At 54.2% G+C, this 11354-nt stretch overlaps 1 protein-coding gene across 2 annotated transcripts; it reads right to left on the bottom strand.

The window, feature by feature from the left end:
* Positions 1 to 616: 616 nt before the first annotated feature.
* Positions 617 to 10936, bottom strand: IL17RE (interleukin 17 receptor E). 2 transcript variants are annotated; one of them, XM_032412220.1, is made up of 16 exons: positions 10654 to 10936; positions 10284 to 10303; positions 9596 to 9711; positions 8676 to 8773; positions 8269 to 8428; positions 8034 to 8173; positions 7104 to 7172; positions 6134 to 6200; positions 5009 to 5184; positions 4875 to 4922; positions 4735 to 4792; positions 4427 to 4575; positions 3237 to 3305; positions 2453 to 2504; positions 2270 to 2368; positions 617 to 1754 (listed from the first exon to the last, which is right to left on the bottom strand). In XM_032412220.1, the coding sequence occupies exons 1-16, from the start codon at positions 10783 to 10785 to the stop codon at positions 1159 to 1161; spliced, it is 2049 nt and encodes a 682-aa protein (XP_032268111.1). In that variant the 5' UTR covers positions 10786 to 10936; the 3' UTR covers positions 617 to 1158. The 2 variants fall into 2 exon arrangements, with proteins under 2 accessions (XP_032268111.1, XP_032268112.1); XM_032412221.1 differs by having other exon boundaries at positions 1673 to 1754; positions 2453 to 2545; positions 3214 to 3305.
* Positions 10937 to 11354: the final 418 nt, after the last annotated feature.

The raw sequence follows: 11354 nt of genomic DNA, 5'->3' as shown, positions 1-11354 counted from the left end.
CCTGGCTGGGAGGGGCCCCTGAAGAGGGTGGCGGCATCACAGCTGAGTGAGGGAGCTCTTACTCACCCTGGGAGTCCCTAAGGAAGAGGGCCTGGGCAATGCCGGGGCATTTCCACTGCCACCGTGAATCCGGGATTTTGGTGCCCATTAGGTTCCCTCATACAGGGCACCCCCGGTCCCTTCACACATCTGCCCTGGGACTCAGTGACCCTTTATGGGACAGGAGCTCTAAAGGCAGGGACAAAGGGTATCAGAAAGTGGGCTTTTCAGCACTTCCTGGCCTCTGCTCAAGTGTGGTAGGGAGGGAAGGAACTCAGGACTCAGAGCCAGGCAGACAGGGGTCCCATTTGTGCTGTTGCCATGGGCTGGCTGCATGACAAATGGACCTTTCTGAACCTGGTCACAGTGAGGATCAAGATTTCCAAGTCCTCCTTTGCCTTTTCAGAGGCTTTGCTTGTGAGAATGTGAAGGATGTGGTTGTGGACATGGAAGATCGGAGCCCACAAACAGAGGCATAACAACCCCCAGGCAGGGCTGTGCGGACCCCTCCTGCAGCTCAGTGCCCTGGGCACCCTAGAGAAGCACACCGGGCCTCTTAGCTTCTCCATTATGTTGGCCTTTATTCAGTTTTCTTGATCTTGGTTTCTACTGTCCCACCTCCGCCCTGGACACCCAGGGCCAAAACCTCTTTACCTGGGTCAGGCTCCCTCCCTCCCTCCATCCCCTGGGCAGAGCTCCAGTCCGGGAAAGCAGTATCCCTGCCCCGCCCCCCACCAAAGGGGTTTTCTCCCCTCCCCCCTCCCCCCACTGGAGTTACGCCTCACTCAGAACGGCCATCGCTCCCGCTTCCCCTACCTCTGTCCCACACCTCTCTAGCCTGGACTGGAGCATGTGCAGACTACTCTTCCTGGAACTTTGAAGAAAAGAAGTGGGAAGATTCCCCCACCCCCAACAGAACTGGGAGCAGTGGAGCCCTCAATAAACAGCGACTCTCCCTGCTGGTTCCGAAAGGGTAAACTGGAGGAAGAAGCCAGACACGTAGGGAAGGGGCTGGGACAGAGCGAGGGAGGTGCTCTGCTCCCAGGCTAACAGAGCATAAGGATTTTTGGCCAGTAGTCCTGAGGAGGCACCCCAAGGATTCTAGGGTAGAAGGCTCATTCAGGGGATCCAGCCAGTACCCCTACGCCTGTCTCTGCTCAGCCTCGGTGGGCAAAATTTGGCGGCCTCGCGTTCCAGCCGGTGGCACAGCTCCAGGCGACCCCGCAGGCAAGGCCGATCCCCGAGGCGGCCTCGGCTGGTGGCTTCGGCGGAAGGCCGTGCGTCTAGCGCCCGCAGCAGCCGTGGCAGGTCGCGCAGCAGGCGGTAGCGGGGCAGGGCGCGCAGTGGCGGGGGAATGTCGCCCTTGGCACAGAGGCGACTGAAGTAAGCCAGCAGTAGCAGGGGGCGCGGGGCGGCGCGGAGCAGGGCGCGCAGGGGCGCCGAGTGGGGATCCCGGGCGCGGGTTGGACTGGGGCCGGCACTGCTCCACAGAAGCAGCACTGTGCCCCGCTCCCGCGCCACGCGCGCCCGCGCCGCCCACAGCCACGGCAGCGGGCCCACGCGCGCCACGCGCGTCCCCTCCCACAGGTCCACGATCACGTCGCGCCCGCCGCCCAGCGCTGCCCGCAGCAGTTCAGCCAGCGCTCCCACCAGGCGCCGCTGCGCCTCCGAGTCCGCCACGTGCAGGAGCAACACCGGCCGCGCTTGTCCAGGGCCTGGGGGCGGGAGCAGCAGATGAACAGGGTGCGGGGCTAAGGGGGAGCCCAACACTTCCCCTCCTCTACTCCACCCGCATTCTACCCCTCCTCCCCGCCTTGGGGCTAACTCATCCGGTGCCCCACCTGGTTCCTTATCTGCACTGGGGGTGAGTACCCAAGGCAACTTTAGCCTACAGGGTGTCTTTGGGCTAATTAGATAAAAGCGCCCGGAAGGGGCCAGGTCTAGGGCGCCAGGTTTGGCAGGTGCAGCGCCCGCTGGATTTCCGCCTTACTGGTCTCTTCCCAGAGACCACGAACAGTGAACCATCTGCTCAGAGGGACTTTTGCTCTGCCTTAACCACTCCTGACCACTAGGGGGCCTGAGGCTCACCACCTCGGGTAGCAGAGAGCCTGCCGCAGCAGCAGGGGCATGGCTCTTCCGCAAGGGAGCCTAGGCAGGGGAAGGGTGGAGGGCAACTAGCTTAGGCGCTGGGCAGATCTGAATCCTCAGGTTACCCCCAGAGTGAGCTTACCTGACAGTGGGCGCCGGCGAGTGAAGACCAGAACAATGCCCAACAGGGTGGCGAGGGCCAGCAGTGCCAGGATCAAGAGCCCCAGGTGTCTGTGAGAGACTGAGTCAAGCAGGGTGAGGCCAAGCCAGGCTCCTCAGTGCCCAACCTCCTTTTTATCCCACCCCTCCTCTCCCAAGAACTCACCATCTGGACACAAGAGGTGCTTCCAGGAAAACTGAACATCTGACCTCCACACCTGAGGGCACAGAGCCCCCCCACTGTGAGCCAGGGTAGCCCCTCCTCCCAGGGGAAGTTGAGTGGGGACAGAGAAGGGGAGTCCCCCTAGATAAGGAATTTCTCCAGCGCAGGGTTTGTGTTTGGTCCAGCTCTGGCTGGGCACACAACAGGTCAAGAGTGGCAACCCAAAAAATAAACTTGAAGTTGGCCAGGGCGTCCATGAGGACCGGGAAGGCACAGGCCCTGAATGAAGTAATCAGATGCCACTGAGCTCAAGCGCATTGTCACCATGCCTGAATGTGGACACAGAGTACCAGGTTTTCTGATTCTTCCAGGAGAAGCCAGAAATCAGCTTTTTAAAATATGACCTCTCCAGGTGGCGCCTGGGTGGCTCAGTCGTTAAGCGTCTGCCTTCGGCTCAGGTCATGATCCCAGAGTCCTGGGATCGAGCCCCGCATCGGGCTCCCTGCTCTGCGGGAAGCCTGCTTTCTCCCTCTCCCACTCCCCCTGCTTGTGTTCTCTCTCTCGCTGTGTATCTCTCTCTGTCAAATAAATAAACAAAATCTTTAAAAAAATAAAATAAAATAAAATAAAATATGACCTCTCCAATATTTAAATGGTAGCAACTCATTCCAATTTCAAACACCATGCTGGCCAAACCAAACATTTTTGCAGACTGGATTTGCCCCATCTGCCACCTGTAGAGTAGATGCTAGGGGGCTGTGTACAGAGTGAGGGCAGGATTCCTTACCAGGACACAGTTCCCTGGCTTCAGGAAGGGAATGATGAGATCTAGTGTCACTGGGCTTGAGCCCTGAGTCTGTGGGAACAAAGAGCAGAATGACTGTCCCCATAGAGTCAAATCTGGCTCTGTCCAGTCTGAGTCTTTGCCCACACTCTTCTTCCTTTCTACCCTACCCCCCTCACCCAAATCCTACCCAGGCTTAAGGCCAAGTGCCACTGCTGACAAGAAACAAGTCTTCCGGGATGCCTGGGTGGCTCAGAGGGTTAAGCGTCTGCCTTCAGCTTGGGTCATGATCCCAGGATCCTGGGATCGAGTCCCGCATCGGGCTCCTTGCCCAGAGGGGAACCTGTTTCTCCCTCTGCCTGCGTCTATCTCTGCCTTTATTTATTTGAGAAAGAGAGTGAAAGAGCACAAGCAGGGGGAGAGGCAGGCAGAAAGAGAGGGAGAAGCAGGCTTCCCACCGAGCAGGAAGCCCGACGCGGGGCTCGATCCTAGGACCCAGGGATCATGACCTGAGCCAAAGGCAGACGCTTAACAACTGAGCCACCCAGGCGCCGCCAAAATAAATCTCTCATAGAATGCAAGACAAATAAGCAAGCTACAAGTGAGCGTTTAAGAAAGAATTGGAAAGAGCTAGTCATGCTTAGTCAGATTGGCGCTGTGGTTTGACGGATATATTTAATTGTGGTTTTTATATCAGATACACAGAAGAGAGTCTGCTAGTCCAACTGTTCTTAGTTCACATAATAAAGTTAAATCTGTCAGTAGTTCACAGTATTCTGCAAAGAGCACCTCAGCTTCCAGGGGCTCTGCTTCCCAAGATAGGGAAAGTCTGCCAAGTGCCTTGTGGAGACAAACAGGAACACAGGGGTAGAGGAAAGCTGGGTTCAAGAGAGGGCATTGGTACAAAATGTGGCGACAGATTGAGTGGGTCAGAGGACAGCTGGATGTGGGACGGCCAGTCTCTTGCCTCTGTTTATCTCCTGTAAGTTCAGAAACTAAAAGGATTAGAAACTGCTCCATGGAAGGCCTCACTGACTGGCAGAGGAACGAGCTGAACAAAGGCTGATCAAGTAAATAAATAACCAGATGATATAAGTTAAATATTTGCTGGCCTCCACTTGCTGTGCTCTGAGCAACAAGACGGGGGGTGGGGGGTGGGTAGGGGGGTGGGGGGGGCCCTGGCTAGGCCATACCTGGCTGATGCTGTACACAGGGCGCACCAAGCTGTCCTGCCCCAAGCTTGGGTGGCTCCAGGCAGCACTGAAGGTGGCGTGAATCCTTGAGGAGAAGTGAAGGACCAGCTGCTGGGCCTGGGTATCCATGCTAACATTCCAGGATGGGGCTGCCAGGGTGGGAAAGGGCATCATGGGAGACATTCTGTTTGCAGGAGGTGATAGGAGCTGGGCTGTAGTTGCCAGAGAAATCAGAACAGGGCTCCAGTCTGGCTTGGTCACAGTTGGGTAAGGGTTCAATGGTGGAAGGGGGTCCCAGCCAGGGTCACTTAATGGCTCACCAGTCCGGTGGGGGCATTCAACATGGCTGCTATTTCCAAACGAGAACTGAGAAATCCAAGAATGGCAAGTCAGCAAGCTCCAGGCACCATCCATACCCCTCCCCATTCGCTGTCACCCACGCTTGTACCTTGAAGCAGAGCTGGGGGTGCAGGTCTACGCCCTCCAAGACATACCACTGTGGTAGGAGAAGGGGGTTAGTCAGGGAGCAGGGCCCTGGGCCCCAGCCCTGCCCACTCAAGTCCCGGGGGGGGCCTGTCTCACCCCCTCTGACTCTCGAGCCGTGGCATTGGGGAGGTCTTCGCAGACGGTGTGCCAGCCCTGCCTCTGGCAGAGGGAGGCCTCCAGCTTCAGCGGGCAGCGGAGGGTCAGGGCCATGACCATCTGACTGTGCTGGCTGTAGTCAGTAAAGTGCACTGACTTCCAGAAGTCCGAGCCATCTGGGCGGGCGGCAGGCAGGGACAGAGAGTGAGACCCGGGGAGGCCTGGGCCCTGCTTTGGCCTCAGCCTCGCTTTGCATCCCCATCCCCGGGGGCACCAGGGGATGACTTTGTGAAGGTGCCCAGCACGGTTGCTGGTATGTCTAGGTATCCAATAAATGAGCATACCTTCTCCAGACCTTTTATGACTTTTCTACTGCATTGTCTCACCTCCTTCCTGTGCCTCCATTCTGGCCAGCTCTCTGCTGCTCCCCAAAGTCAAAATCTGCAGATCTTTGCTTAGGTTCTTCTCAGAACCAGGGATATTCCCCTTGCTACTCTCCTTTGGAAATACTGCCCCTTTTCTGAGCCCACCTCACATGTCACCTCCTGTAAGAGACCTCTGATCAGACCGCCTTCATGGGCTTCTCCCTTTCCTGAGCTCATGGCCTACAGCCCAGTCCTCAATTCTAACAGTGGCCTGGACTTTAGGCTGCTTTGCGCTATTCATTTGCTGTGTTTCAGGGCCCTGCCTCTTTAACTTGGGGATGACAACATGCACAGAGCATTTTAGACATCACCAGCCACTTTCACATCTAATATCAAATGCAAGCCTCATCAACGGTTGGAAAGTAAGGCAGGGCAAGTATCACTATTTCACTGATGAAGAAACTGAGGTTCAGAGAAGAATAAGTGGGATGTGACCCCAGGACTTTGGGGCCATCCTCTTAGGACACTACCTCCTGGGTCTCATATTCCTGAACCTCTCACAGCGCCTAGTACAATGTTCAATACTCTGATTTATTGGCAGGTGATTGGTAGATACGGTAGCCCTTTTCCCCCACCAGCTCCAGGGAAAGTGCCTGCATGCCTTCTGGGGGCTTCCTCCACAACACAGGTGTGCAATGTGTGTGCGCGTGTGTGTAAGAGAGACTGGGAGAGGCTGTGAATGCACATGTGCAGCACTTACAGGCTTCAGGCCAGTTCCGGAAGGGACATTTTTTGCGCCTCACGGTGTCCTCTTGCAGGTAGGATGCCTGGGGGGACAGGGGAACAGTCGGGGAGGGTCATAGGAAATTCTTCTCCTCTATCACTCAGACCTGAAACTCCTGGCTTGACCTCGCTCTGATGCAAGGTGCCCGAGCCGGTGGGGCATGGAGGACGGGAAGCGGTGCGGGGTGTGGGCAAGGGTTGGTGGGGCATGACCAGAGTCTAGGAGCAAGATCAGTAAATGGGAGGCTGAGTCCTCTTCTCCCTCGACAGGAGAACCTATCCTCCCCAGAAAGAGGGGAGGTCCACATTCCTCCACTTTTAGCTTCCCTGGCTTCCCACGGAATGCCCTGTACGGACCCCTCCCTCTGGGCCGCCCAAACACCCGGGGGGTTGTCCACCGTGGCAGCTGCTCCCTGCCCCACGTGTCCTTCTGTACCTTCCCTTTTGTCTCCTCCTGGTCGACAAAGTCCCCTGCATTTTCTGTCTAGTCCAAAAAAATCTTAATGCTAGGCCCCTCAGCTTCGTAAGGAGCAGGAGACTGCCATTGAGGGCTCATGGGGACGAGACTTTTGGAGCCATACGGGACGTGGCAGTGGCCACACGTGCCCTCCCCGTCCCCCCCTCCCCCCGCGACTCCTCAGAACACACAGTGAAGGCAACTGTGTATTCTGTCTCTGTGGGCTGAGGCCAGTCTGAACCTAGGAAAGCTGGGTTCGGGTAGGACTGAGGTTGGAATCACCCACCCAAAATATCTCATGTTCAGCAGGACACTTCCATCTCTGACCCAGTGTGTGGCTCACAGTCAAGCTGGTAGCCATCTTCCCAAGCATCAACTCAACACCCAGTCTTTTTAAGACCTGACTTACTGGAGATACGGTTGACCAGCTGTGCCTCTGGGAGACCTAGAAGTGGAGCCATGGACAACCCAGACCTTTTCCTCTGCTCACCTCTATGCATAGACAGGGCAGAAGGAATTCATAAGGCAGTTCTACGGCATGGCCCCCAGACACAATTTTCTGTTGACGAAGCAGCAAAAGGAGAGAAGAAATGCCTGATAAAGAGCTTAGGCACCCTGGACAAGGGCAGTAGGAAGCTGGGACCTTGGCCAAAACACCCTGTTTTTCCTCTTATCTGAGAAATTTCCTTTTGGGGTGGGGGGGCGTGGCCCTGCTCTGTAGTCTATTTGCTCTAGGTATCTCAATATATGGAGTGGGGAGAGGGAGAGAATAGGGAAAGGATGATACATTTATGGAGCCCCTACTGTATGCCAGGTAGGGTGCTAGGTGCTAAAAACATTAACTCAACTAACTGAACGCTAGCATCACAGTGATCTTCATTTAGAAATGAAGAGAGCTGAGAGCCTCTGAGGTACACCTCAGTCCCTGCAAATGGTACCAACCACATACCAGGGCATCTACAGCAACTGGAGGTTGAAGAGGGGTATGAGGCCTGGGCTGAGTGAATGGGGAACATCTCATTCTCTGAGGGGCTGCAGCAAAAGGAGGGAGATGGAAGGGTACCAAGACAGATGTGACTGCTTCTTGGGGGAACTGAAAAGCCTTCTAAATGCAACCAGGATCTCGCTGAGGGTCTTCTCACTGGGGATATATGCTGTATTCATTTCTCTGCTAGGCATTCATGGTTGCTCCAAGTCTCTCTTTGCCCTTTCCCTTCCTCTCCTCCTAGGTGACAAGGACCCCTGCATTTTCTGTCTAATCCAAAGAAGGCTTAATGCTAGGCACTTCGGACTTGTAGGGAGGTCTTAGACAATGACTGTCCCTCTCTGGGCCTTAGTCTCCCCATGTATACAATGGGGAGGTTCTTTTTGCTCCAGAACTGTGTGATCTGGCTTTTTAAAGGGAGACAACACTCCATACCTGGGAGTCGAAGGGACTGCTCAGCTCCTCACATTCTAGTACCCACTGGTGACAAAGACGCACGCTGACCTCAGGTCCCGGAGGAATGGTCACTTGAATAGCCCGTGCCTCAGGCAGCAAATCAAAGGAGAACTCGGGCCCTGGGGAGAAGGGAGACCTGGTAGCCTTGTCTCTTGGCCTAGGCCTAGGCACCAATACTTGGCTGCACCCATCTCTGGTCACACCCTAGGCCTACCTTCATGCCTTTGTGAGCTGGGTCTGGGGAGACCTTCCAATGCCTTTAGATCTGAAGGTTGGGTCCTTTTAGAGCGCAACCCCTTGTGAAAGATGTCTGGGGAGGAGACAGCGATGTGATGACCCTTCTCAGACAGGCAACAGCTACTCAGCAGCTTCCTCTGTAGGCAGAGAACATGGTTGGCCTTAGGCCAGGAATCAGGCTTTTATTCCTGCTTCTGGAACCTGAGGCACCACAGGCAAGTCACTCAATCTTTAGACCTTGCTTTCGCTAACTGTGTAATGGACAGAATAGTCTACTTCATTGCCATGCTTTCTATCTTTCATGTGGCTAGAGAACAAAACAAGAGGCTGGGAATGAAAGGGCTGTGGGGTGGAGGGCAGGGCTGGAACTGGCAGGGGGAGTACCTGAGCAGATGTTGGCATCTTGTGTCTCCTACAGAACCGGAACTTATAGGACTTTTTGTATTTCTGCACCAGGAGGTGGAACCAGCCCTCCCGGAGGCCTGTGCAGGAAAGGACATATTTACTATCCAGCCCTTCACTGCCCCTCTCCTACCTGGAAATGTGGCCTGATGTTAGATAGTAAGTCATTTCAGATCATGGAGGGTAATGGTATCAAGTTCTTTAGTCTTGAAAGTTATGATACAGCCAAAAAAAGATTAATTCCTTAAGTAGAGAAAAAGCTATATATACGCAAAAGTGTCCATTGTAGCATTATTTACAACAGTGAACAATTAGAAACTGTGAATTCTTAAGCAGTGTTTGGACATTTAGCATGTGCCAGGCACTGAGCTAGGCAATGAAAATACAGAGTTGAATAAGAAAGATCGGGGCGCCTGGGTGGCTCAGTGTTAAGGCGTCTGCCTTCGGCTCAGGTCATGATCCCAAGGTCCTGGGATCGAGCCCCGCATCAGGCTCCCTGCTCAGCGGGAAGCCTGCTTCTCCCTCTCCCACTCCCCCTGCTTATGTTCCCTCTTTTGCTGTGTCTCTCTCTGTCAAATAAATAAATAAAATCTTAAAAAAAAAAAGATCTTACTTTGCAAATAGAATGTAATATTAGTAAACTCATAGAACTAAAACAATTTAATCTCAAGCATCCATACCAGTGGAAAGGAGAAATACCTTCACAAAATGATACAACTGAACCCATGAATATAATTCGTGGTATGCTATTTTAGGGTGACCTGTCTCTGTTGAGGTTGACAATAGGAGAGACATCTGTTCTAGTATGATAAATCCCACTTTCCTCAGCCTGGGCCTCCCCCCCAAAAAAACCCCTAATTCACATCTCCACTGAGAATAGCCCAAAGGGCTGTTTTCCATACCTGAAGGGTCTGACACCAGATGCAGGCACAGATAGGGGCAGAGCCAGAGCTGAGCACACCAAGGCTTTAGGGACACAGGAAAGGCCAACTGGCTATGGCAAGGAATATGGGCAAACCTTCCTGGGAAAGATGAAAAGTAAATCAAATGGTAAGGTCCAAGGAGGTCCCTCCTGCCTCCGACAAGGTGGACTTGAAGCTGAGATGTGTGGCTTTGGGCAAGTTACGGACTGCTCTAAGCCTCAGCTTCCTCGTTTATAAAGTAGGACTGTTGTCAAGATCAAGTGAGGTAACGTGTGGGAAAATGATTTGTAAACCAGAATGTACTATTAGATATGAAAGATCGTTGTAGCACTGACAGGAGTGAGGAACCAGTTAAGGGCGAGTGCCTAGAGGTTATCCTGTCTCTCCTTTAATCCTCCCCACAGCTTAGGGGAGGTGCAATCATTTCTACAACCCTGCTCTACCCCTGGGAAACGGGGAGTCAGAGGGGCTAAGTGCACTGCCTTCAGCTACATGTGGAGTATGTGATGGAAACGCAATGCAAACCCAGGCTTGTACTGATTCTAAACCCTGTGTTTTTTCCTTGATATGCTACTTCCCAAGTTGGGAGCCAAAAATTTGAATGGAAAGTTCGCTAGGGATCTGGAATAAAAGGGACACAGAAGAGAAGCAGGGCAGGGAATGAGACTCACCAGTGAGAGTGTCTTCCTGAAGGCACAGGGCCCAGTAGGGGCAAGAAAGGAGAGAAGAATTATTAGTAGGGATTCCTATGGGGGTGGGCGATTCTCCCTCGGGTCCTTGCCTCAAATCACCTAATTCCAAGTCCCATAACCTAATAGCCCATCCATTCTGGCTCTTGTCTTCCCAGCTCGACCCTGCCCAGGCCCTCAGCACACAAGAACCTTGGCTACCCCTTCAAGACCAGATAGAGGACACACTGGGGCTGCTACCAGGGCACAGGGACTTGGGAAACATGAGAGGACAGGCAGAAGAGTGGGGAGCTTTACCAGCCTGTGGCAGGGAGATGTCCCTACTGGGCAGCGGCAGCATTACCTTACCATGTGGGAGGCCAGCAGACAGTGGGTGCTCCAGCGGTGCAGGTAGGGGCAGCCAATTCCGGCCGAGGCAGAGAGGCCAATGAGGAGCAGGAGGAGAAGCAGGAGCGAAGCTGCCAATCTGGGGCTCCCCATGGGCTCAGAGCGCCCAGAACATGGCTGCACAGCCCGAAGGTGGGCAGCAGGCCCTTGCTGTGCAGCTGCGGGGAGGGCAGCGAGCAGGAGTTTTCGTCTCTGCCTGCCCCTGCCCCGCCCTGCCCCAAAGCGCCTCCTCGATCCTAGATCCTAACCAGCCAGCCAGACCACATTCCTTCTTCTCCTAGTGGAGGGACAGAAGGACGGTTGCCCCCCAGAAAGCCCTATTGCTCCCACCTGGAGGGCAAGGGGCTCCTGCTCTGGCAGATAAATAACAGGAAAGAGGCCAGCACAGGGTTAGGGGGATGGAGGGCTGTCCCCACTTCTTAACCCCTCCTACTCCTGCAACACCCTGCAGATCTGACCCGCCCACTAACACTCTTGGACTTGGAACTTCATTGGAGATTTGCTTCATCCCCTCACTTAGAGAGTTAACGGAACTATTAAGCACTATTCTACAATGGGGTCTAGAGACAGAGGTGACTGAGGCACCATTTAGAGTTGAGCAGAGCAAAAAAAGTCACTGTAGGATGCACATAAACCTCACATGCCCCCATACGCATCCTACT

This window comes from Phoca vitulina, unplaced genomic scaffold (genome assembly GCF_004348235.1).
Source record: "Phoca vitulina isolate PV1807 unplaced genomic scaffold, GSC_HSeal_1.0 scaffold13, whole genome shotgun sequence".
NCBI classification, from domain to species: domain Eukaryota; kingdom Metazoa; phylum Chordata; class Mammalia; order Carnivora; family Phocidae; genus Phoca; species Phoca vitulina.
The sequence above is the reverse complement of the archived record's forward strand: the minus strand, read 5'-3'. Positions and strand labels throughout refer to the sequence as shown.